General features: G+C 44.0%; 1 protein-coding gene across 7 annotated transcripts in view; it reads left to right on the forward strand.

Moving 5' to 3' along the window:
• Positions 1-26,111, forward strand: part of ASAP3 (ArfGAP with SH3 domain, ankyrin repeat and PH domain 3) — a 175,046-nt gene that overhangs the window by 71,298 nt on the left and 77,637 nt on the right. For all 7 annotated transcript variants that reach the window (XR_011560334.1, XR_011560333.1, XM_070764522.1 and 4 more), the window contains exons 4-6: positions 3,355-3,429; positions 13,331-13,380; positions 15,705-15,831. Coding sequence is in view for 5 of the 7 variants with exons in the window: in XM_070764522.1 (XP_070620623.1) it covers positions 3,355-3,429; positions 13,331-13,380; positions 15,705-15,831 (252 nt within the window). In the remaining 2 variants the exon portion in view is untranslated. The remainder of the gene's footprint in view (positions 1-3,354; positions 3,430-13,330; positions 13,381-15,704; positions 15,832-26,111) is intronic.

Here is a 26,111-nt window from a genome sequence, read left to right on the forward strand (position 1 = left end):
TTTGTTTGCCACCCATGGGTGTCCAGACATCCTGGTTTCTGATAACGGGCCACAATTGACTGCCAGACAATTTGAATGCTTTTTAAGTAATTTGGGGGTCAGACACGCCCTCACATCTCCTTATTCCCCATGGGTTAATGGTCTGGCAGAACGTTATGTTCGGGTAGCCAAGGAAGCATTGCGCAGGGCAGGCCCAGGAGAAATACAACACAATTTAGATAAATTCTTATTAATGCAGCACATAACCCCAAATTCCATCACGAACAAAAGTCCTGCAGAAATTTTATTGCGTCGAAAAATAAGGTCCCCTCTGGACAGGTTGCACCCCCGTTATTGTACAAATAATTATAATGATATAATCTGTGTAAATCCTGAAAGAAGTTTGTTCCTAGGGCAAAATGTATTTGCAAAAAATTTTGATGGGGGTTTAAATTGGCTCAAAGGGAAAATAATCCAGCAAACAGCTCCTAAAACATATATCATTCTACTAGAGGATGGCCGCACATGGAAGCGGCACATTGATCACTTGCGGGGGCGTTTAACTCCTAACAACGAACAGGCCGCTAACAACAAATCTTCCCCCCAAGCAGACTCTCACACACAGCCTGAACTTTTTGATTATCAAATGGACTCACCACGGCCAGAAGTATCCTCAAACGACTCCGAGCCAACCTCCTCATCTGAAATCGGTGCAACGCCAACATATCCGCGATCACAGGCCGGAGCCCCAACTCGGGCCCAGCCGCAAGCAAGAGAACACAACGAGCCATCCTCCTCTGTGGAAATCCCGGACGCGAATGATCTGCGCAGGTCTGATCGGACTTCACGCAGGCCAAGCAGACTGGAGGATTACATCACATGGCTCACTGATTGACAGTTGTTCTCAACCAATGAGGGAGGGGTGTTAAGTCTGTAAAAAGAAATTCTGTAAAAATACTGTCTCTGTCAATTTAAAATGTGAATAAATCAAGGTCGCGTCTGATTGGCTAAGACGCGCGGCCGTTTCTTTTAGGCGCGAGCCTTTAAAGTATAAATAGGGCTGTTTTTGACACTGACAGCCAGACGCGTTCCTTGCTGAAGTCACTTGCAAGAGAGCTGAATAAACGGAACCGTCTTTGAGAATTCCTGTGTGGTCTGCTTCATTTCAGATTTTATTATGTTATTAATGCTTTCTTAAAGGGATTTAATTTTTATGATTGGATTTGTAATATATTGTATTACTGTTATGCTGTGAGCCGGCCCTAGTCTTCGGAGAGGGGCGGCATACAAATCTAATAAACTATTACTACAAATCTAATAAACTATTACTACAACTATAAACTATCTCCATGAAATTCAAACGTGGCTCCTTTGGCCTTGGCAAAGTTTACCGTGGTTTCCACATGGTCGTTCATGGCTTCAGAATAGAGTTACAGACCCACCCTGCCATTAGGGCTTATCGATTTTTTGGAAAAAGTGCTTAAAACAATTCAGAGTTTTCCATCGCCTGCAAATTAAAACACTCACTTGCACCTTCAAATCCCGATTGTCAAGGATCTGAAGTTTTGTCAAGAATAAAACGTTTATTTTTCATACTGCATTGAGGAAACAAAGGCGGCAAAGAAATTTGCGGAGGGTGGGGGAATGAGAAAGGGCTTTACATTTTGGAATGGCGAACCGTCATTTATGGAATTGTTCAACTCTGAAGTACTGCTGATTGAGTGCCTGTCCTTTCTTCTACTCTGTCTGCGCTCAATATCTTTTTGGAGGAAACTTTGCTCAAACGCTTCAACACCAAGACCTTATATCTCAGTAGACTGAGTGTCCCTACACAGGTACAGAGGGCAAAGGAGAGGACAACGGGGTCAGAATAAAAAAAAATGAGATCCAAACAGCTGTGAGGAAAGAAGAAATATTATAGCCTAAAAGCAAATACATTGATACCTCTACTTAAGAACGCCTCTACTTAAGAACTTTCCTAGATAAGAACCGGGTGTGCAAGATTTTTTCGCCTCTTTTTAAGAACCATTTTCTACTTAAGGACCTGAACCTGGAAAAATTTCCCAGGAAATTTGAGAGCGGCATGAAAGCCCGGCCAGTTTCCTGCCATTCCCCCTTTAATCCTGGCCATCTTGGGCTTTTCTGGGCTGCTAGAGGAGCCTTTCAGTGGCAGCCCAGAGCCAATGGAGGAACGTGCTCCTCCTCGCCACCTCAGAGTCCCTCTTTTTTTCCTTTTAAGCCTTAAAGTTTTAGATTTTTTTGATTCCCCTCACTGCACCTTCTTCCTTCGGCAGCAACTGTCCTCCTCCTCCTCCCACCCAAATTCCGAGCTTTTATTTCTTTCCTAATGAGTTTGCTCGCATTATTTGCTTTTACATTGATTCCTATGGGAAAAATTGCTTCTACTTACAAACTTTTCTACTTAGGAACCTGGTCATGGAACGAATTAAGTTCTTAAGTAGAGGTACCACTGTAATTTGCCTTCAGGGCAGTGATTTTGATTTTTCATTTTTCATTTTGATTTTGATTTCCCCCCCCTTCCCCCTAGGCTTATAGAATTTATACATGGTATGCTTGTTTGTATGATTGGTCTCTTAAATTGGTTTTTTTTAAAGATTATTTTTTAATATTAGATTTGTTATATTGTCTTCTTTATTGTTGTTAGCCGCAACGAGTCTTCAGAGAGGGGCGGCATACAAATCTAATAAATAAATAAATGAATGAATGAATGAATGTACATATCTCTCCAACACTCCGTGGACTGCATTGGCTGCCAATTGGTTTCCGGATGCAATTCAAACTGTTAGTTATGACCTCCAAAGTCCTACATGGCATTGGGCCAGAATACCTATGGGACCACCTTCTGCCTCATGTATCCCAGCGACTGGTCAGGTTCCACAGAGTCGGCCTTCTCCAGGTCCCATCAACTAGACAATGTTGGTTGGTGGGTCCTAGGGGAAGAGCCTTCTCTGGAATCAACTCCCCCTGGGTATTTGTACCCCCACCCTTCTTGCCTTCCGCAAGAGTCTCAAGACTCATTTATGTTGCCAAGCTTGGGGCCATTAGGTTCTTGCCCCCTGGTCGATGAATGGATTGAGAGAAACTGATTGAATAGGAATGACTGGGTTTTTATGGTTTTTGTTTTAGATTTTATAATTAATTAATTGGACCCAAAATGTTATGTATTGTTTTATTATATGCTGTGAGCTACCCCGAGTCCTTGGAGAGAGGCAGCATAAAAGTCAAACAAACAAACAAATAGATTGGATATAACAAATAACCGCTGAGCCTGGGCAGATCTGATAATAATTCTAGTTTGCTTTTGCTTTGTTTGGTGGTGTGTAAGAGAGTCTTTCTCTTTCATCCTTTTTCCAGGTGCAGAATCTGAACAATATAGTATCGTTTCCTCTGGACAATCTGTTGAAAGGGCAGCTGAAGGACACTCGGCTGGTAGGTTTATTTCCCCCCCCTCTTTAATAAGGAATTGGGAATCATATACTTGGGGGAGCCAAGGTGATGCAGTGGGTAGAGTGCGGTACTGCAGATCATTAAAGCTGACTGCTAGATCTGCAGGTCGGTGGTTCAAATCTCATCACTGGCTCCAGGTTGGCTCAGCCTTCCATCATTCCGAGGTGGGTAAAAAGAGGACCCGGATTGTGGGGGCAATATGGTGGTTCTGTTAAAAAGTGCTATTGCTAACATGTTGTAAGCCGCCCAGAGTCTAAGGAGAAGGGTGGCATAAAAAATCAAACGAATAAACAAACGAATGAGCGAATGAATGAATGCAGGGTTTAAGTTGGGGTAGGCCTAGGGGTGTAATGCTACCGGTTTGGTCCAGTTGAGAGGTACCGGTAGTGGTGATCACCAGTGATTCAGAGAACTGGTATTGGCGGCAACATGAGGCTCCACCCACCCAAGATTTCCCCAAGATACTGCTTTGTGTTCTTTGAATTGATGAACTAAAGTTACAATGAGCGAAAATTCACAATGGGAGAAAAAAAATTACAGGCAGTCCTTGACTTAACAGCAGTTTGTTCAGTGGCCATTCAAAGTTACAACGGTACTGGGGAAAAAAGACTTATACAGTATAAGGGCAGACTAGATGGATACTTACGAACTTAATTCGTTCCATGACCAGGTTCTTAAGTAGAAAAGTTTGTAAGAAGAAGCAATTTTCCCCATAGGAATCAATGTAAAAGCAAATAATGCGTGCGATTGGGGAAACCACAGGGAAGGTGGAGGCCCTGTTTCCTCCCAGAAGATTCCTAGAGAGGCCCCAGGGAGGCTTCTCCCTGCCTTTTCTGGCCCTGTTTCCTCCCAGGAGATTTCTAGAGAGGCCCAATGGAGGCTCACTTGGAATCACCTTTTGGAGACTTTCTGACTAGCAAGGAAGGAAGCCCGATTCACTTAGCTCTGTTACTAACTTATCAGCTGCAGAGATTCACTGAACAACTGTGGCAAGAAAGGTCATAAAACGGATCAAATTCATTTAATAATTGTCTCACTTAGCAAGAGAAATTTTAGGTCCAGTTCGACCATGGTTTGCAAGCAGCAGTGGGTGACTTCCTGTGTTATTTAGCTTTTGTAACTTGTTGCTTGTATTTTTACAATTTCTGTTAATATTGATTGTTTCCCGATTGCTTATTTATACCCCATGATGACAATCATTAAGTGTTGTACCTCATGATTCTCGACAAATGTATCTTTTCTTTTATGTACACTGAAACCGTTGGACCAAAATCCTTGTGTGTCCAATCACACTTGGCCACTAAAGAATTCCATTCCATTCTATCCCATTCTTGTCCTGTCCTATCCTGTTCTATTCTAAAAATAAAACACAGTAAAAAGGTGCTAATTGAGCTGGATTCTGCAAAACTATCATACCATGTCTAGTAAGGCTTGCTCTCTTCTGCAATTTTGTGGGAGAAACAAACTATTGAACTCTGTGGGGCTTACCTTCATGCCCAATTGTTTATTTATGTTTTAATTTATGTATTTATATTCAGAAGCAGGTTGTAGGTGGCCATATTAGGGGAGGGCGGGGCTGCTTATTTTTAGTTACCTCATTTCATACCATGGCTTATTGGCAGATTACAAATGTATTCCTTTAATAGGAATTTGGGTTGGATGGATGTGTGACTTCTGATTTAGAAAATGGCACCTTTACAGGAACAGATATAAATTTCTCAACCTGTTTGCATATTTAATCTCTTTGTTTATTTGTTTGTGAAAAGCTTGGGGTGTTTTTTTATTTCCTGCTAGCAAAAATGCTTACAACAGCTCTTGCAACATAAGATTAGGCCAAGAATAGAGACTAATTTCATAGCCATAAAAATTGCTTTTGGTAACTTGCTTTTTTTCATTTCATTTGATTTCATTTCAATCTTCTGCAGTTGTATAGCATACTGGCTCTATTGACAGACTCTGATTCTGTATGGTTCAAACGGTGGCTGTCAATCCATGTGCACATAGTTAAAACCAAGCACCAATGCTGCTCGTTTCCCCCCCTTTTCTAGCTGTGTTTCACTGCCCCCCCCCCCCCATGCCTAATCTATTGTAAACTGGCTAAACAGGAAAACCTGCTTTGTTCCGTAAAACAGGCTCACTCAGTTTTCTGTTTTCTTTGCTGGCCCTTTTTGTGGTGTTGATTTTCTGGCAGAGGGAAATATTTTTTCCCCATTGCTACAGGCCATTTCTTTACATCAAATAGTTCCCTGCATGCTGTTTCTAAGGAACTGATTCTTTAGTAACGATGTGGGTTTTTTAGGGGGCTGCCAACCAATGGAATTTAAGAGATTACAATGGATTGAGTAAAGGAGGCTGGATGGCAAGTAGTAGATTTAAGAGCAAGGGTTTTTCTTTATATAAATGACCACCTCTTGTCCAGTGGTCTGTTGCCAGATGTCAAAAAGGCTTGCGTACATTAAAAGAAATACATTTTATTCAGCTTCTGATTAAATTGCAGAATTCAGTGCTGTCTGTTGTGATAAAGGCGGGCAGTTGAGTTTAAAAGAAGAATAGAATATCAGGATATGATGGCTGCTGGCATTAAAGGTTGCTTGCTAATTACTGTTGTGCGATGGCTCAGCAGTGAAAGATGCTGAACTTGTCAGCTGGAGAGCTGACAGTCCAGGGTTCGAGACCCAAACTCTGTGCAAAATGGGATGAGCTCCCATTACTGCTCCAATTCCTGCCTGCTTAGCTGCCTGAAAACATGCAAATGCAAGTAGATCAATAGGTACCACTTCAGGGGGAAAGTAACAGCATTCTGGATGCCTTTTGCATATTCATATAAGTGAACAGTGTGGTCAGGCAGTAGGGAAAGCAAGTAGAATGCTTGGCTGCATAGATAGAGGTATAGCAAGCAGGAAGAGGGAGATTGTGATCCCGCTGGTGAGACCCTGTTTGGAATACTGTGTTCTGTTCTGAAGACCTCACCCACAAAAAGATATTGATAACATTGAATGGGTCCAAAGACAGGCTACAAAAATGGTGGAAGGTCTTAAACATAAAACTTATCAGGAAAGACTTAATGAACTCAATCCGTATAGGCTGGAGGACAGAAGGGAAAGGGGGGACATGATCGAAACATTTAAATATATTAAAGGGTTAAATAAGGTTCAGGAGGGAAGTGTTTTTAATAGGAAAGTGAACACAAGAACAAGGGGGCACAATCTGAGGTTAATCAGGGAGAAGATGAGAAGCAATGTGAGAAAATATTATTTTACCAAAAGAGTAGTAGATGCTTGGAACAAACTTCCAGCAGACATGGTTGGTAAATCCACAGTAACTGAATTTAAACATGCCTGGGATAAAGATATATCCATCCTAAGATAAAATACATGAAATAGTATAAGGGCAGACTAAATGGATCATGAGGTCTTTTTCTGCCGTCAATCTTCTATGTTTCTCTAAGCATGCTGGCCATGCGACCATGGAAATTGTCTTTGGACAACACTGGTTCCCTTAGCCAAGAAACGGAGATGAATACCGCTCATCTTGGACACAACTGGAGAGAGAAAAACCTTTAACTACCATATTTTTAGGTCCATAAGAGACACTTCCATGCCAAAAACCTGGGTGGAAAAATCTGCATGTCTTATGGACTGAATATTTTGGTGGGTGGAAAGGGGTTAGTGTGTTGGCGGTGTTATCTGATGCCATTTGTCACTGCCTCTTCTGGCAACAGGAATTTCTGAACTTTTGCTGCCGAGCAGCTGATTGATAGTTGGATCAGCCTCCTGGAATATCACCAATCAGCTGTTCTAGGGTATGGGGATTGCTGCCACCGCCACTCTTTGACACTGCCTGAATTCTGGGAAATGACATTGGAAGGGTTCTCTCTGTCTGTCTCTCATTCTCTTTTTTAAAACCAGATTTGTGAGCTTCTCAAATGCTCTAGCTCAGCAGACCCCAACCTATAGGGCCCCAGGGACTGATTCTGTGGAGAGAGGACCAGACTGGTCCAGTCCTCTCTCCACAGAACCAGTCCTTGGTGCCTGCATCCAGGGTTGGGCAGCAAGTGGAACGTCATGGAATGCCATTCCACTGGCGGAAATGGAGCTGCGCACACTGTGCACCCGAGATTTGGCTTCTGTGCATGGGCAGCAGCCGAATCTCGACGCCCCCGCCAGCAGCAATAGTGCCCCCTGCTAGGTGGGCCCAGAGAACGGGGCACTCATCTGATTGGTGTGGGGCACCTCTGCTGCTGCTGCCGATGCGGCTGGCCAGCAGCCGCGTGGCTGGGTCCTGTAAGGTGCAGCGGTGGTCAGTCCCAGCCGGGAACCACCAGTGGGAAGAAATCCTCCAGGAAGGAGAGCAGCTCATCGGGGAGATTCTGGTAAGCGGGCAACGGGGAAGTGTTGTCTCCCCGATGAGCTGTTCTCCTTCCTGGAGGATTTCTTCTGGGCAGGACTGAATGGGGGGTCTCTGCTGCTCTGGCTGGCCGGTGGTGGTGGTCAGTCCCGCCTGGGAGCCACCAGCAGGAAGAAATCCTCCAGGAAGGAGAGCAGCTCGTGGCGGAGACTCTGGCAAGTGGGCGACGTGGGTGACGCGGGCGACGCAGGAGTGACATCATCTTTCCAACACACTCCCTCCCTCTCCCATCGGAGCATTCCATTAGGGCTGTGAATGGCTGCCCTTTACTGCCTCCATCCCTGGTATCTGCATCCCATGTTTGCATGGCCCAATTGCTGGCATGCCACAGTCCTGGGGTTGGGACACTTTGCTTTAGCCAGTTTCAACCTGCTTGATTCGTATGTTCTGGGAAAATGTGCTATCAGTCCTTCGCTTTGGCGAGGCAAAAGGGGTGGAATTCAACTGATCTCTTCTACTTAATGTGCCTGCATTGTAGAATGACTGCACCATGGAGATTTGATTGCCTCTCATAATTGTTGTCTTTCCATGCGTAATTAAAAGTGGAATTATTTTGGAGAGCCTTAGCTTTTGAAGTGCATGGTTGGGTAGGGTTTTTTCCAGGAGTGCCTGCAGGCTGTAGTCGAAACAGTCCAATAAATGGTTGTGAGAATGTGATTGAAACTACATGTAAAAGAGATACAGAGCTTTGGTCACACTGTTATGGCTGCTTTGTTGATTTTCTTGACTGTATGTACCCTGGAGACACCTCTGCTTGTTTGGTTCTTCCTTTTCTTCTTTGACTTTTGAGCCACAGTAAGCGGATCATCTGTTCTTTCTCATTGCTAGGAGTATAAATCTATTAGTAAATCTAATAATAACCCTAATGTTAAACTTATTCCAACTCCAAATCAGAATTCAATCGAAGACTGAGATAATGTAATTCATCTTTTATACTAGATTCTGACATCTTTCACAGATGAATTGTGTTTGATTGGTATACATGCTTGTTTTTGATTAGACTGCTTTATGGGTTTTTATAATGGGATTGACCAAGAGACACTTGAGCAAGTTGATCAAGTGTCCACTTGACTGATTTTTGCAGCCTTATTTGAAAAAAAAACCATCACAAAAACAACATATATGATAGGAAAAATGTACTCTTTCTAATCAAATAAAAATGAAGTTGATTGAAGGTGAGAAAACAAAGAGCTCTTCACTGGAAAGAGCAAGTGTTTTTCTATCACTCTCTGTTTTCTCACCTTCAATCATCTTCATTTTTATTTAATTAGAAAGAACATGTTTTATTCTATCATATATGTTGTTTTTGTGATGGTTTCTTTTCAAATAAAGCTTCAATTTTACCTGATCCACTTGAGAAAGAATGACCAATTTGACTTCTTTTCACTTGTGTTGTATTGTATTTTTATACTGCTTGCCCTGAGTCCCATGGGATTGGGTGGCATAGAAGTCGAATCAGATAGATAGATATATAGATAGATAGATAGATAGATAGATAGATAGATAGATAGATAGATAGGCAGATAGATAGATAGGCAGATAGATAGATAGGCAGATAGATAGATAGGCAGGCAGGCAGGCAGGCAGGCAGAAATGCAACATTTTCCCCACTCTGACAGCCAGATTGGTGTAGTGGGGGTAGGCAAAGTTGGCTCTTCTATGACTTGTGGACTTCAACTCCCAGAATTCCTGAGCCAATCATGCTCGCTCAGGAATTCTGGGAGTTGAAGTCCACATGTCATAGAAGAGCCAACTTTACCTACTCCTGGTGTAGTGGGTAAGGATTCAGGCCAGAAACTTGGAGACTGTGAGTTCTAGTCCTGCTTTAGGCATAAACTGGCTCTAGTGGTCCCAGTGATTAATTGCATACTGGGTGCTGTACCAAAAAATCTTGAAATGGGACTTAGAAAATCTCTGCATTGACAACATTTCCATCAGTCAATTACGAAAAACCACACTGTTTGGATGTGTACATGTACAACACTGATACATCGCAACAACCTGGATTGCTGACAAGAATTAGATGTGCATCAAGGCCAACACCAGCTAAAAATCCCGCAGTTGTGATTTCCTATTATAATCCTGCTGTGAGACATAGAATACTGGACTAGATAGGCCATGGGCCTGATCCACCAAGGCTCATCGGAAAACCTTACAACTGATTGATCTTTTTATTTGGAAACGTTTTACAACCTGCTAGTCCAGTGGTTCTCAACCTGGGGGTCAGGACCTCTTTGGGGGTTGAACGGCCATTTCACAGGGGTCCCCTAAGACCATGGGAAAAGACAAATTTCCCATGGTGCTAAGAACTAAAGCTTCTATTCTGGTGCCGTGGAATATATTTTTACAATCCGACCAATCAGGTGGTTACAGTGGGGGTGTCCCTCTGACCTCCCCGCCAATCAGCTTAAAGCTCTGTTGGAAGAATTGATGCCAGACTTATGGTTGTGGGTTACCACAGCATGAGGAACTGTATTAAGGGGCCGCAGCATTAGAAAGGTTGAGAATCACTGTGTTAGTTTATCTTGGTTGTTGAATGATCTTGGCTAGTCTTGCAAAAGCTAAGCAGGTGTGAACTTGGTTACTACTTGGGTGAGAGACCAAATCAAAGGTAAACACCTTCCATCTGGCTGTCAAGAAAGTTGCAAAGATGCAGCCCTGTAGCCAGAAGTTACATTCCAATTGAATTGATGCACTCATGCTGTGCAACACTTGAAAAGATTTGACTCAGAAAGAGGTGTTTTGAGACCCTGGGCTGTGATTGTAGCAGCTGTGCATGACTCATTAAAGCAGTCACATCACAATTGTGCAAAAGATGCTGGGAACCAGAAAGGAATTCTCCTACCACACCACAAACAGAGCAAACAAAAGAAACAACTCACATTTTAATGTTGACTTTGGACCTTTCTGGGATCAACTCTTTTTTGTTTCATTCCTATCCATGCTTGACCTGAAAAATTCTTGAAATTAAAAAGTAGGATAAAAGTAGGGGAATATATATTGGGGTTGGGGGAGGAAGGCAGTAAAGAAACACATGCAAGTTGTTTCCAGAGGAATGCCTGGTTGAAGATAGTTTCAAGATAGTTTGGTATTCTGAGTAATGCAATAAGCACTGATGCTAGAATATTGAACAAGAGCTTACTTTTCATTTTAAACTTCTCTCCCCCCCACAAAAATAGATTTTTACTTTATTAGACTTTTTCTAATACATGTTTCTTCTATCTCCAACCTCACACTTCTTCTGACAAACACCTGGCTATAGGGCTGCTAAGCCCATGGGCCAATAGCATCGGGTTCCTAAAATGATGAAAGTGCCTTGATGGATGCAATGGTTAAAGCAATGCTTCTCAAATAGTGGGGTGGGACCCCCTGGGGGCGCATGGATTGATGCCGGGGGGGGCATGACCCTAGGGAAGGTGCCTTTCTTTGCTGCAAGGAGTAGGGGTTTTTTATACCAAACTATAGCATACAACACAGAATAGGAGATATGGATATAGCAAACCCTTAAGAGACACCATGGAAAAATATTTAACAGGGATGAAAAGAAAGGAGGAGAGAGACGGAGATAATGAGACAAACGTAAGTCTCCTGAAAGCTAAGATGAGAAAATATGACAAAGTGTATGTAGCGCTTGGCTTCACCATGACTACGGTGGGAGACAAGGGAAGATATGTATGTTTACTGTGTCTAAAAATGTTGGCAGCGGACAGCATGAAACCAAATAAATTAAGGCATCACTTAAACACATTACACCTCAATCACACTGATAAGCTGCTTGAGGTTTTTTCAGCAAAAATGTGCCGAATATTGCAAACAATCGTCCCGGCGGAGAGTTTGGGGGTAGCAGCATGTGACATGTTTAATTCTCCCTAGGGGGCTGTAACATAAAATAATTAAGAAGCACTGGGTTAAAGGTACCCTGGCGACTCCAAAAACAATGAAGGCGGCATGGTGGTACAGTGGTTAAAGTGCAGAATTACAGGCAAACTCTGAAGTTCAATCCTGATGGGGCTCAAGGTGGACTCAGCCTTCCATCCTTCTGAGGTCAATAAAACAAGGACCCAGATTGTTGTGGGAGGCAATATGCAAACAACACATCTACTTCTTAAACCACCCAGTGAGTGGTCAACAGCACTATGAAGTAGTTTATAAGCCTAAAATGCTATTGCTCTTAGCATTAGCATTTTACAGTGCTTTTACAGCCCTCTTTAAGCAGTTTACAGAGTCAGCATATTGCCCCCCCCCCCAACAATCCAGGTCCTTGTTTTACTCACCTGGATGGAAGGCTGAGTCAACTTTGAGCCTGGTGAGATTCAAACTGGCAAATTGCAAGCAGGTTTTTTTTTAAAAAAAATATTTATTTATTTTCCAATGTTAAAAAACATAAATACAAAATACAAAAACAAAAAAAACAAAGACAAAGAAAAATAAATAAAAGTCAAAAATAATAAGACAAAAATCAAATTGAACAAATACAGAACACATACAAATATAAGCATTAAGAACACTATACAATATATTTTACAGTATTTCGTGTCAAAATATGTATACTACTATCCTATGTCACCATTTCAGTTGGTACATTAAGTTGTGATCCCGCTGTATAGAGCACTGGTGAGACCACATTTGCAATACTATGTTCAGTTCTGGAGACCTACAAAAAGATATTGATAAAATTGAATGGGTGCAAAGACGGGCTACAAAAATGGTGGAAGGTCTTAAGCATCAAACTTATCAGGAAAGACTTCATGAACTCAATCTGTATAGTCTGGAGGACAGAAGGGAAAGGGGGGACATGATCGAAACATTTAAATATGTTAAAGGGTTAAATAAGGTTCAGGAGGGAAGTGTTTTTAATAGGGAAGTGAACATAAGAACAAGGGGGCACAATCTGAGGTTAATTGGGGAAAAGATGAGAAGCGATGTGAGAAAATATTATTTTGCCGAAAGAGTAGTAGATGCTTGGAACAAACTTCCAGCAGATGTGGTTGGTAAATCCACCGTAACTGAATTTAAACATGCCTGGGATAAATATATATCCATCCTAAGATAAAATACAGAAAATAGTAGCAGACTAGATGGACCATGAGGTCTTTTTCTGCCGTCAATCTTCTATGTTTCTACATGGTTTTTTTGCCATTAGTAATTTAACCTATACTTTCATATATACATGAATCGAGCCTGGTAAGATTTCCAATGTGTCAAATTGCAGGCAGCTGGCAGTCAGCAGAAGTAGCTTGCAGTACTGCACACTAACCACTGCGCCACCAATGGCACATTGCTATGAAGGTTCCTGAGAAGCCCAGATTACCAACCTTCATTCCCCATGGAGAAGGTTGGAGAGATCCATATGTGTTTGCAGGTTTGGGGGGGCAGGAGGAAATTCCCTCAATGCTTTGGGTGCTTGTGTGTGCGTGTTTTTACCCTCTGGTGACTCCCTTGCTGATTTCTTCTCCTTTCTTCTTTCCCTGGGCAGGATTCCAAGAAGCAAATTGAAAAGGCTTGGAAGGATTACGAGTCTAAAGTGTGAGTAACCAACCCCTACTGCCTCTGGCAGAAGCGGATTTAATTCTTCCATCTTCTCTTAAACAAAAGTGTTTTGTTGTGGACAAGCCAGAAGGGAGGTTGTGGGATTTGGATCAGCCAGCCAACCAACGAGAGTGTCCTTTACAATGTGCCTTTGGGCTATCCGGTATTTTCCTGGCCATGGTGATTAAAGTGCTACGGATCCCAAAAGCAAAAAAAAAAAAAGTGTTTTGAAGAACTCTTGGACTTTGCAAGACTCATATCAAATGACCTAAGTGCCAAAGCCCCCTGCAACAACATCACCAAAAAGGCTTCAAGAGTTGTTACCTAATCCTACATAGCTTCTGCTCCGATAATCTCACACTACTAATCGGAGCATACAAAACTTTCGCTAGACCAATCCTTGAATACAGCTCATCTGTCTGGAAACCACACCGCATTTCAGACATAAAAACTCTAGAAAATGTCCTGAGATACTTCACTAGAAGACCCCTCCACTCCTCCACTCACAGCAGAATACCCTGTACAACTAGACTTACAATCCTAGGTTTAGAAAGTCTTAAACATGACTTAAGCATAGCCCATAAAATCATCTGCTACAGTGTCCTTCCTGTCAACAACTACTTCATCTTCAATCACAACACACGAGCACGCAACAGATACAAACTTAAAGTAAACCGCTCCAAACTCAACTGCAGGAAATATGACTTTAGTAACCGAGTACAATGGTACCTCTACCTAAGAACGCCTCTACTTAAGAACTTTTCTAGATAAGAACTGGGTGTTCAAGATTTTTTTTGCCTCTTCTAAGAACTATTTTCTACTTAAGAACCTGAGCAGCACAAAGACCCGGCCAGTTTTCTGCCATTCCCTCTTTAATCTAGGCCATCTTGGACTTTTCTGGGCTGCCAGAGGAGCCTTTCGTTGGCACTTAAGGAGGCTTTGGCAGTCCAGAAGTATTTTCCTTTCTCTGGGCACTTGGAAAGGGAATAAACCTCTGTCAGCGCCCAGAGAAAAGAAACGCTCCCTTCGCTCTGGGCAGCCCAGAGCTAACGGAGCATTTTCCTTTCTCTAGATGCTTGCAGAGAGAATAAACCACTTTGCTGTGGCGACTCCCTTGCACTGCCTCCCATATACCTGGCACAAGGTTGCCTCCCAGAGCATCTGGGCATGGAAAGGCAAAAGGGGGCGCTTCACCCTGGCCGGATCAACTCAGCTTCAGCCAAACCGAGGAGTCGGTTACAAAGTGAGTGAGCGAGAGGAGAGAGGAGCCCTTCAGCATGGGAAGGAAGAGGAAGCAGGTAGCAGCAGCAGCCGCCGTCTTTCAATCAAAGGAGCGGGAGGTTCCCCCCTCTTGCCCACCTGGGTTTCTCTCTCTGGCGCAGCCTCGCACCGGGTGTATGGGAGGCCCTCTTTTTTTTTTAAAGCCTTAAAGTTTGGGATTTTTTTGAGGCAGCCTCGCACCGGGTGTATGGGAGGCCCTCTTTTTTTTTTAAAGCCTTAAAGTTTGGGATTTTTTTGATTCCCCTCACCTTCTTCCTTCGGCAGCGACTCTCCTCCTCCTCTTCTTCCTCCTCCTCCTCCCACCCAAATTCTGAGCTTTTATTTCTTTCCTAATGGGTTTGCACACATTATTTGCTTTTACATTGATTCCTATAGGAAAAATTGCTTCTACTTACAAACTTTTTACAAACTTTTCTACTTAAGAACCCGGTCACGTAACAAATTAAGTTCTTAAGTAGAGGTGCCACTGTAGTTGATGCCTGGAACTCACTACCTGACTCTATAATTTCATCACCTAACTCCCAAAATTTACCCTTTGACTATCTACTGTTGACCTCTTCTGATTCCTAAGAGCTCGGTAAGAGGCATGCATAAGTGCACCAGCCTGCCTAATGTCCCCTGTCCTAATGTTTCTATTCTATTAGTATCATGTATATAAACATTGTTATATCTTTGTACCAATAAGTACTTGACAAAATAACAAACAAACATGTTAGGCTCAATTGTGGTCGGAAGTTGAGGACTGCCTGCCATTGTTGTGAAATGCCTCAGCGTGATCTTGGTATCTTGGCCTCCGTGCCGAAAAGCTAGTTAGTAGCTGTCAGTCCAGCTTGTGACCTGGATTGAGCCAAGTAGATCACGGCATGAACCAGACTTCAAGGCGTTTCCCTGCGTTGCAATCTTTATTAAAATATGGCCACAGATTTCAGACAGATTGCAGCCCCATCCACCTGTAGAATTCCCCACACAACCATTCGCACATCACAAATGATCCCAACTCTTAACTGTCCTGTTGCCTCTGGGGTTCTCTGTTGCCTTAGAGCAAAGCTGGAAAAGGAGAAGGAGCGAGCCAAGATATTGGGGGTCATCCAGGCTGAACCTTCGGCTGTCGAAATCACGGAGGACCTGCAGAAGGAACGCCGCACCTTCCAGCTGCAGATGTGTGAGGTAGGAAACGGCTTCTTCTGGTCAAGCTCACAAGATGGCAGAAAAGAACTTTTCGCCCAGCAAATAACTTCCGTTGCGTGCTGGCTCAGGAATTCTGGGAATGGAAGTCCACAGGTTGTAAACCTGCCATAGCCAGGCAGGGGTTCCTACTTTCACTGCTACCGCAAGGCTCCTGGAGACCAGCGTGGGTGTGCATCCGGTGGGTGGGCGTGTGCATCCTCGCGGGAGGATGTGCATGTGAGTGAGATTTTGGTGATTTTGGTGATATTTTTGCTTTTGCGCATGCGTGGAATAAAAAAACCTGCAGAAAATGGGCAAAATCTCATCTGCAAGTGCATCCTCATGTGAAATTTTGCTACGGGTGCATGTGCAGAAGCCAAATCTCACACTTGCACTAGTCGGGGGCGCAGAGATGCATGCACATCTCTATTTCCGCTAATGGATCGCCGATTCCACTTGTACAAGGTGCAACCCACTGCTGGCCATAGCTGCCCCACCCTGGTCTACCGCCCTATTATGATGCAGTTCTTTTCAAGGTAATTTTTCCATATCAAAACATACAAGACACAATATACCTTCTATTTTGCTGTATGATATAGTTCTTGTTGGCCTTCACTCTGGCATGTCATGTCAAACTGGACTTTCTGTCTCAATGGAAACCTTTGCAAAGGCTACCAAAGGCTAATTCTGTTCCTAGGGTTACATGACACGCTTGCTCTTTGTCCCCAGTTGAATTGGATTGCCAGGTCTATGCCTGTGTGTTTCTAAGGAGTCCAATCTACGCATCTGGATAATCATGTTTCAGGCTGCAAAAACTTAGAACTTATTTAATAACTATCGTCCTGTCTTGAACCTTCCCTTTATGGGGAAGGTTGTTGAGAAGGTGGTTTCGCTCCACCTCCAGCGGTCCTTGAAGAAGCCGATTATCTAGGCCCTCGGCAGTCAGGATTCAGACCCGGCTACAGCATGGAAACTGCTTTGGTCGCGCTGATGGATGATCTCTGGCGGGCCCGGGACAGGGGTTTATCCTCTGTCCTGGTGCTTCTTGACCTCTCAGCAGCTTTCAATATCATCGATCATGGTATCCTTCTGCGCTGGCTGGAGAGGTTGGGAGTGGGAGGCACCGTTTTACGGTGGTTCTCCTCCTACCTCTCCGGTCGGTCACAGTTGGTGTTAGTGGTGGGGCAGAGGTCGTCTCCAAGGTCCCTACCTTGTGGGGTTCCTCAGGGGTTGGTTCTCTCCCCTCTGCTGTTTAATATCTACATGAAACGACTGGGTGAGATCATCCAAGAGCATGGGGTGAGTTACCATCAGTACGCTGACGACACCCAGTTGTACATCTCCACCCCATGTAGACTCAGTGAAGCAGTGGAAGTGATGTGCCGGTGTCTGGAGGCTTTCAGGGTCTGGATGGGTGCCAACAGGCTCAGACTCAATCCAGACAAGATGGAGTGGCCTCCCAAGGACACGTCCATCTGTCCGTCCATCACCCTGGGGCATAGTTCCCTCTAAGCTGAGCAGTGAGCAATCGCTCACTTAAAAATCATCATTAACTCAGAGTTTTTCAAACCTGCCCAGAAGCCGAGAGGGAAAGAGTGAGAGGGAAGGAGAGAGAGAGGAAGAGAGGAAGAGAGAGAAACAGATAGAAAAAAGAGAGGAAGGAAAAGAGAAAGAAAAAGAATTGGAGTAAGGAAGAGAGAAAGAAAATCAAAATCTAGTTTGAAACTAGCTCAACTATTTAAGTGGCATTTTGATATTGATAGAGTTGCCCTATTATGAGCTCACTGTTATAGACACACAGTACAGTATTTTATTTTGAAATTCTCTGAGGCAAAACAGGGTGGGTTTTTTATTTGTTTGTTTGTTTGTTTGTTTGTTTATTTATTATTTCTGTGCCGCCCAGTCCCAAAGGGACTGCCGCTCAGACACTATACTTTTCCGCCCACCCCAAAAAAAAATTAGAGGGGACACTGCCATGGGGGCGGGAATTATTGACCCCCTCCGTGAGGGTTTGCAACTTGGGCATCCTCCTCGATCCACAGCTAATTTTAGAACAGCATCTTTCGGCTGTGGCGAGGGGGGCGTTTGCCCGGGTTCGCCTGGTGCACCAGTTGTAACCCTATTTGGACAGGGAGTCTTTGCTCACGGTCACTCATGGCCTTATCACCTCAAGGTTCGACTACTGCAATGCTCTCTACATGGGGCTACCTCTGAAGAGTGTTTGGAAACTTCAACTTATCTAAAATGCAGCTGCGCGAGCAGTCTTGGGCCTTCCAAGAAATGCCCACATCTCACCATGACTCCGCGGACTGCATTGGCTACCGATCAGTTTCCGGGCACAATCCAAAGTGTTGGTTATGACCTATAAAGCCCTACATGGCACAGGGCCAGATTATCTCCGAGACCACCTTCTGCTGCACGAATCCCAGCGACCGGTGAGGTCCCACAGAGTTGGCCTTCTTAGGGTCCCGTTGACCAAACAATGTCGGTTGGCGGGACCTAGGGGAAGAGCCTTCTCTGTGGGAGCTCTGGCCCTCTGGAATCAACTCCCCCCAGAGATTTGCACTGCCCCCTCCCTCCTTGCCTTCCGAAAGAGCTTAAAAACTCATCTTTGCCACCAGGCTTGGGACTCTTAGATCTTCCCCTGACCACTGAATGCCTTAAGTATGATTGCTGAATGTTTGGTTAATAAGTTAATTTTTTAGGTTAATCTTCTCTTTCTAATTGTTTTTAATATTGTAGTACTAATTGGATTATATTACTGTTCTTTTTTTATATATGCTGTGAGCCGCCCCGAGTCCTCGGAGAGGGGAGGCATACAAATCCAATTAAATAAATAAATTAATTAAATAAATTAAATAAACTTTCCTTGGTGCACTTTTAGCAAACATTTTCTAGCTGGGACTCTTCTTCTTCCTAGCGTATTCCCGCAGGTGTAGGTCTGCTTTTCAGATCATTGAACACCACTTTGTTTAGTCAGCAGCGTCTCCAGGGTACAAGCCAGGTGGGGGTTCCACTTACCAGCCGCTACCAGTACGCCTTTCTGGACTGTCATGAGCGTGCGCCCCCCGTCAGTGTATGGTTCAGCCTCTGCACATGCGCAGCAAGCAAAATCTCACATGAGAATGTTCTCACGTATGAGATTTTGCCTATTTTGGGCAATTTCTTTCCTTCCACGCATGCGCAGAAGCAAAAAAAGCCTGAAAATCAGCAAAATCTTGCATGTGAAAGCATCCTTGTGCAAGATTTCACTTGCTGTGCATGCACAGAAGCTAAATCTCATGTGTGCATGCGTCGGGGGTGTGGAGGTGCATGTGCATCTCCATTTCCACTGCCAGAGGCCCAATCCCAGCCATACCCATTACTGATGCAGGCATGCAGCTTGAATATCTTTGTTGATGCTGTCTTGTCATCTCTGTTTTAGACACCCATGAGGCCGCTGGCCAGTGACTTCTAGTTCGTAGGCAGCAGGGGTGAAATTCTCCCAGTTCGCTCCTGTCGGTCATCGTAGAGACAGTCGTGAAGGCAGCACGAGGCTGGCCCACTTGTCCGTATGCTACAATTTGGGTTCTTTTACCCTCTGCGCATGTGCAAAGCATACTGTGCATACGCAGAGAGTAAAATAACCCAAATGGCGGCATCCGGGAAGGTGGGCAGTGCCTCACTCTGCCTTTGCAGCCAGTTCTCCGACGACCAACAGGCACGAGCAAACACGGAGAATTTCATCCAGTTTTGGCAATGGTGGACATTTTCCTATTTTCTAGCAGAGATGGTATTTAGCCAAAGACCTTAATGGAGATAGGAGACAAAGGGTGGAGATGGAATCAGGCTAATGGTGAATTGGCCTCCTTGGTTGGTTAGCATCCAAACAGCTGGAAACATTTTAGGGTTGCTCTGCATGCGTACACTCCTCACTTACTCCTGGCCTTCTCCCAATCTGTTGCATGAAGTCAGTTTCCCAAAAGTGTATTAACTTTTGATTGAATAAGTAATCCAATATTTAGACGATTGGGTCTCTTCCTGGATCTCACAACCAGTGATGGGCTCCTATGGGTACGGTCAAGTACGCAGAACCAGTAGAAAATTTTTGATTTTATTTTTCCTTTCCCCCCCCTTCTGGGCTCTGGATATGTTTTTCCTATCGCAGTAAATGAGGTTGAATGTGTATAATTTTAGAAGAGCTGGGCTGGTGTGTGTGTGTGTATCTGCACATACAGTTTATATAGTAGATAATGTATGTTTTGGTGTGCCTGTGTGTAATATGTACATACACATATGGCATATATACATAGAATTAAATAGTATATTTTGGATGGTCAGTAATAGTAAATAGATAGGGAAATTTTATCTCCTTGAGACGAGGAGAGGCCAGGCACCCTAAACCTGACCTAAACCAGGGCCGCCATAAGGAATTTTGGGCCCCCATACAGCCTAAGTGTCTGCCCCCCCCTCCGCCATTTTAAAACTACTGTCCCCAAATCCCGTGCCATGCCACCATGGCCACACACCATGGGCAAGCCCTCCCCCAGCCCTCTGAGGTCAAACACAGCCCTGATGTGGCCCTCAATGAAATTGAGTTTGACACCCCTGGCCTAGAGGCTAAATCCTATGACCAAGGGCTAAGAGAAGGAGTATGTTTAGCTCAACAATTAGAAAACTGAGGGGGAATATAATAGTAGTTTCCCAATCCTTAAAGGGCTGCCACAGAGCAGAAGGCATCTATTTATTCTCCATGCCACCTGAAGGTAGTACAAGAAGCAATGGGCAGAACCTCACCAAGAAGAAATGCAATCTGGAAATAAGGAAAAACTTGGGACTGGGCGGCATAGTACCAGTAGTACCGGCCTATCGGCGGCCCTGACCTAAACCCTTGACGTGTGATGTCAAGTTGGCCACCTTTAAGCCTGTCACATGACCTTTAAGTCACCCTGTCAAATGATCATCAAGCCACTTCCATCTGGTAACATGGCCTGCAAGCCACACGTACAAAATAAGCCACACTCACAGTGTGGTAGTAATTTTTTTTGCAGCCCTTCACTCTTACAACCAACACTGCTTGAGTCACTCCATTTTCTCTGTGCAAGTGTCTTCTTTTTTAAAAAAATAAATAAATTTCATTCTGCAAATCCTGGTGGCTTTGCAAAGCAAGTTGACTTGTGTGTACTTACAGAGATCATCTGATCTGTAGTAATGCCAAAAAACAACTTTGACTTAGGCAAATGAGCCTCTCTCTTTCTCTCTGTGGCAATAGGCTGAGTGTTTTGTATACTATACGCATTAAGGCTACTTCCTGGTGGTGGTTTACAAAACCTTGCTTTTGTCTACATGCGTTCAGACTTGTTCAGCTGGCTGCCAGAGCTATTGCACGCAAGATAGACTCATTAAAGTAAATAGTTACAGTTATTGTGAAAAAAGACATTATTCACTGTCTGGCCTTCAGGTGCTTGGGAAGATAGCTTGTCCCCCTCCTCTCTGGGGCAGCCCCTTAGATATTGGAACACTGCTATCATGTCTCCCCATATACATATACAGTACAGGTAGTTCTTAACTTACAACCCGCAACTGGGGTCAGAATTTCTATTACTATATAAGGCAATTGCTAAGTGAGTTGCATCCAATTTTATGACGTTTCTTGCCATGGTTGTTAAGCGAATCACTGCAGCTGTTCAGTGAATCATGAGCTTGTTAAGCAAATCTGGCTTTTCCCACTGACTTTGCTGGTCCGAAGCCAGCTGGAAAAGTTACAAATGGCGATTACATCATCTACATCATGACATGGTGGTCAGATTTCGATCATTTGACCAATGGGGATGCTATAGTAGTAGTGATAATGATGATGATGATGATGATGATGATTATTATTATTATATTTATTATTATTATTATTATTATTATTATTATTATTATTATTATTATTATTATTATTATTTATTGAGGACCTTGGAGGACTTCTAGTCCAACCCCCTGCTTAGTCATAACAACAACAACAACAACAACAACAGAGTTAGATGGGACCTTGAAGGACTTCTAGTCCAACCCCCTGGTTAGGCAGGAAACCCTACACCAGCGTTTCCCAACCGGTGTGCCGCGGCACACTAGTGTGCCGCGAGACAACGTCAGGTGTGCCGCAGCGAGAGGCGGCGGAGGAGAGTGGGCGGATAGGGCGGGCAATGGGGCAGGGCGGAGAAGCCAGGGGCGCGTTTGGCCGGAGGCACCTACTGCCGCACCTCCCTGCCCCTGCCTCCCCACGGTGCCTCCGGCCAAACGCGCCCCTGGCTTCTCCGCCCTGCCCCATTGCCCGCCCGATCCGCCCACTCTCCTCCGCCACCGCCTCCTGCCTTGGGGCGAGCAATCCGGGAGTCCGGGACTGTGTGGCTTTGCGCCATGAAGTGAAAACGGCCGACTTTTCCCTGCTGCCGTTTTCTCTTCATGGCGCAAAGCCACACAGTCCCGGACTCCCGGATCGCTCACTTCTCCGGTCAGCAAAGCCATCTGCCCAGGAAAGCGCCGCGCTGGCCGGAGAAGCGAGCGATCCGGGAGTCCGGGACTGTGTGGCTTTGCGCCATGAAGAGAAAACGGCCGACTTTTCCCTGCTGCCGTTTTCTCTTCATGGCGCAAAGCCACACAGTCCCGGACTCCCGGATCGCTCGCTTCTCCGGTCAGCAAAGCCATCTGCCCAGGAAAGCGCCGCGCTGGCCGGAGAAGCGAGCGATCTGGGAGTCCGGGACTGTGTGGCTTTCGGCCGGGCTAACGGGAGGCGGCGCGAGGCCGGGCGCTGGGGACGTCTGGGAGGGTGAGGAGGCTGATGGCTGCTGCGCACTCCACTCTCTCTCCGGCTCTCTCTCGCTCTTTCTTTTTCTCTCTGTTGCTGGTGTGGTGAACGAGAGAGAAAGAGAGAGAGAGAAAAAGGAGGGGAGAGAGAATGAGAGAAAGAAAGCAAGAGAAGGAGAGGGAAAGAAAGCAAGAGAGAGAGAGAAAGAAAGGGGGGAAGGAGGGAGAGGGAAAGACATAGAGGGAGGGAAGGAGGGAGAGAGAAAGAGAGCAAAAAGAGAGGAAGAAAGAAAGAAAGAGGGATGGAGAGAAAGAAGGGAAGGAAGGAAGAGAGAGAAAGAGGGAGGGAGAAATAGAGTGAAATGGAGGAAGAGATATTTTTTTTGTCCAAACTTTTCTTTAGCCCCCCCGCCCCCCCTTCAGTGTTCCCCAGAATTTTGAAAACATGAATAATGTGCCGCGGCTCAAAAAAGGTTGGGAAACACTGCCCTACACCACTTCAGACAGATGGTTATCCAACATCTTCTTTAAAACTTCCAGTGTGGGAGCATTCACAACTTCTGGAGGCAAGCTGTTCTACTGGTTAATTGTTCTAACTGTTAGGAAATTTCTCCTTAGTTCTAAGTTGCTTCTCTCCTTGTTTAGTTTCCACCCATTGCTTCTTGTTCTACCCTCAGGGGCTTTGGAGAATAGGTTGACTCCTTCTCTGTGGCAACCCTGAGATATTGGAACCCTGATATCATGTCTCCCCTGGTCCTTCTTTTCATCAAACTAGACATACAGCTCCTGCAACTGTTCTTCGTGTTTTAGCCTCCAGTCCCCTAATCATCTTTGTTGCTCTTCTAGTCTCAACATCCTTTTTGCATCATGGCGACCAAAACTGTGACAGTCATAAGTGTGAAAAACTATCCTAAGTTACTTTTTTGTGTGCTGTGGTAACTTCAGATGGTTGCTGAATGGATGTATATAGGAATACTACCTGTATATGATACCTGTGTGGTTATAAACCACCTTTTCTCAAGCCCAATAAATGTAGAATGTGGTCAAAGAAACAAGATTCACGTGGTCTTTTTCCAGTGTGTTTTACCTGCAGGAATTGGGAATTAAAGCAGGCGTCCCCAAACTTGGCAACTTTAGGATTTGTGGGCTTCAAATCCTCCCCCCCCCCAAAAAAAAATTAACCCCCTCTCAAAAAAACATGGTGGCATCCATAGACTGGCATCGACAGAACCAGTTCTGTGATATCATTGTGACATCAGCAGCAATTTGCTACCGGTTCTATAGGACCAGTGCAAACTGAGAAGAACCACCTCTGATTAGGCGAGACATGACAGCAATCTTCCAGTACTTCAGGGGCTGTACAGAGAAAATGTTAAGTATTAAGGAGTTAGCAGAGTTACTGAGCGTATGCACGGAGACTAAACATGGAGGTTATAGATATCCAGCTAATGTTCACACAGATATTTATTTGTTTCTTTATTTGATTTTTTTTAATACTGCCCTTCTCCTTAGACCCAGGGTAGCTTACAACATGATAGCAATAGCACTTTTTAACAGAGCCAGCATATTGCCCCCACAATCCAGGTCCTCATTTTACCCACCTTGGAAGGATGGAAAGCTGAGTCAACCTTGAGCTGGTAATGAGATTTGAACCACTGACCTACAAATCTAGCAGTCAGCTTTAGTGGCCTGCAGTACTGCACTCTACCCACTGCATCACCTCGGCTCATGAGCAGTACTTCAAATAATTAGACCACATACATTGAATGTTTAAATATTATTATTTACAGTAGACAAATAGCGTAGTCAGTTCCAGTCCTAGTCATTTACATATTACAGTAAGCAATAGTCTCAATACATATACAAATTAAGTTGTATTCAATACATACAACCAACTTTAAGCTTAGTTACATAATACATATACATTAAACCAGCATTTAGCACAAAGCAGTTGCACAGAGAAAATTAGCAGAAAAATAAACAGGAAGAGAGACGCATCCGCCTTCTTCTTATAGCTAATTGCAGCACTAACACTTCAAGCTAAATTGTGCTAATTCTCTTAACCCTACATTGCTGGCTTAAGTTATATATTGCAAAAACCAACTAGTCAAGTAGACAGTAGTGACAGAAGCAGCCAAAAAAAGGGCAAAGGGAAAATCTAAATTACTATGTCTTTTTATTTTTAATATGCCTCAGTTCTCTGAAGCAAGTCGGAAAGTGATTTGAAAGGTTTAAAGAGTAAAAACTATACATTAATTAACGGGTGAAGAAGAAGAAAAATAATTGTTCTGGAGTTACGTAGATACTTAAAACTAGAACTGAATACAAACAGCTTTTTAAGAATTGCCCCCTGAATTTATAAGAACTGTCAAAAAATGTGCTAGAATTTTTGCTGCCACCCTTAAGTAGGGGGATCTGAATTGGGGGAAACAATCTGGGTAAGAAATACCTGATTTCAAGCATGAAAGTGACTGTTTTGAATGAGTGACTGTTTTGAAAGTTTGAAATGCTATAAATTCAGCTTAAAATTCCTCCGGAATAGTTGAAAGCACCCTATTTTGCACTCAGACTTTTGAATATGAAGCAGGGCGATTGATTGGTAGGGTGTTTGGAATTCAAAACATTTTGCACTCCCTGCAGGACAACCAACGGATAGAAAAATGCTTTCAAAAGAATGACGTTGTCAGTGCCAAAAGATCTCACAAAAGATCTCGAAGACAGCAAGCATGCTTTCCATCTGAAAGTGCTTTCTCTCTTCGTGTAAATCTTCTGATATGCCCACGTCACAATCTGCCACATTCAAACCTACCAGCTTGTGGGAAGTTTCCAGGCTGTCTTGCTGTGGGAAGTGGCAAATTTCCATTTCCCAGAATACCCTTAATTTTGCATGGCTCTGATGCATTGTGGGAAATGCAAAAAGAGTAGTTTTAACCACTGTGGGGAGGAACAACCTCTTTCGCAGGGTGATTGATTGATTGATTCATTGATTGATTCATTGATTGATTTATTCATTCATTGATTCATTCATTCATTCGATTTTTTATGCTGCCCTTCTCCTTAGACTTAGGGTGGCTTACAACACATTAGTAATAGCACTTTTTAACAGAGCCAACATATTGCCCCCACAATCCGGATCCTCATTTTACCCCCCTCGGAAGGATGGAAAGCTGAGTCAACCTTGAGCCACTCGTGAGATTTGAACCGCTGACCTATAATAATAATAACAATAGTAACAACAGCAACAACAACAGCAACAACAGCAACAACAACAACAACACAATAACACAATAACACAACAGTACAATAATACAATAACATAATAAGAACAACAACTTATCAAATGCAGCCACGTGAGCAGTTTTGGGCCTACCAAGGCCTACTCATATATCACCATCACTCCGTGAGCTGCATTGGCTACCGGTTGGTTTTGAACGCAATTTAAAGTGTTGGTTATTACCTATAAAGCCCTACATGATTTAGGATCAGACTACTTATAGGAGTCTCCTGCC

Source organism: Erythrolamprus reginae, chromosome 11, assembly GCF_031021105.1.
Source record: "Erythrolamprus reginae isolate rEryReg1 chromosome 11, rEryReg1.hap1, whole genome shotgun sequence".
Lineage (NCBI taxonomy): Eukaryota > Metazoa > Chordata > Lepidosauria > Squamata > Dipsadidae > Erythrolamprus > Erythrolamprus reginae.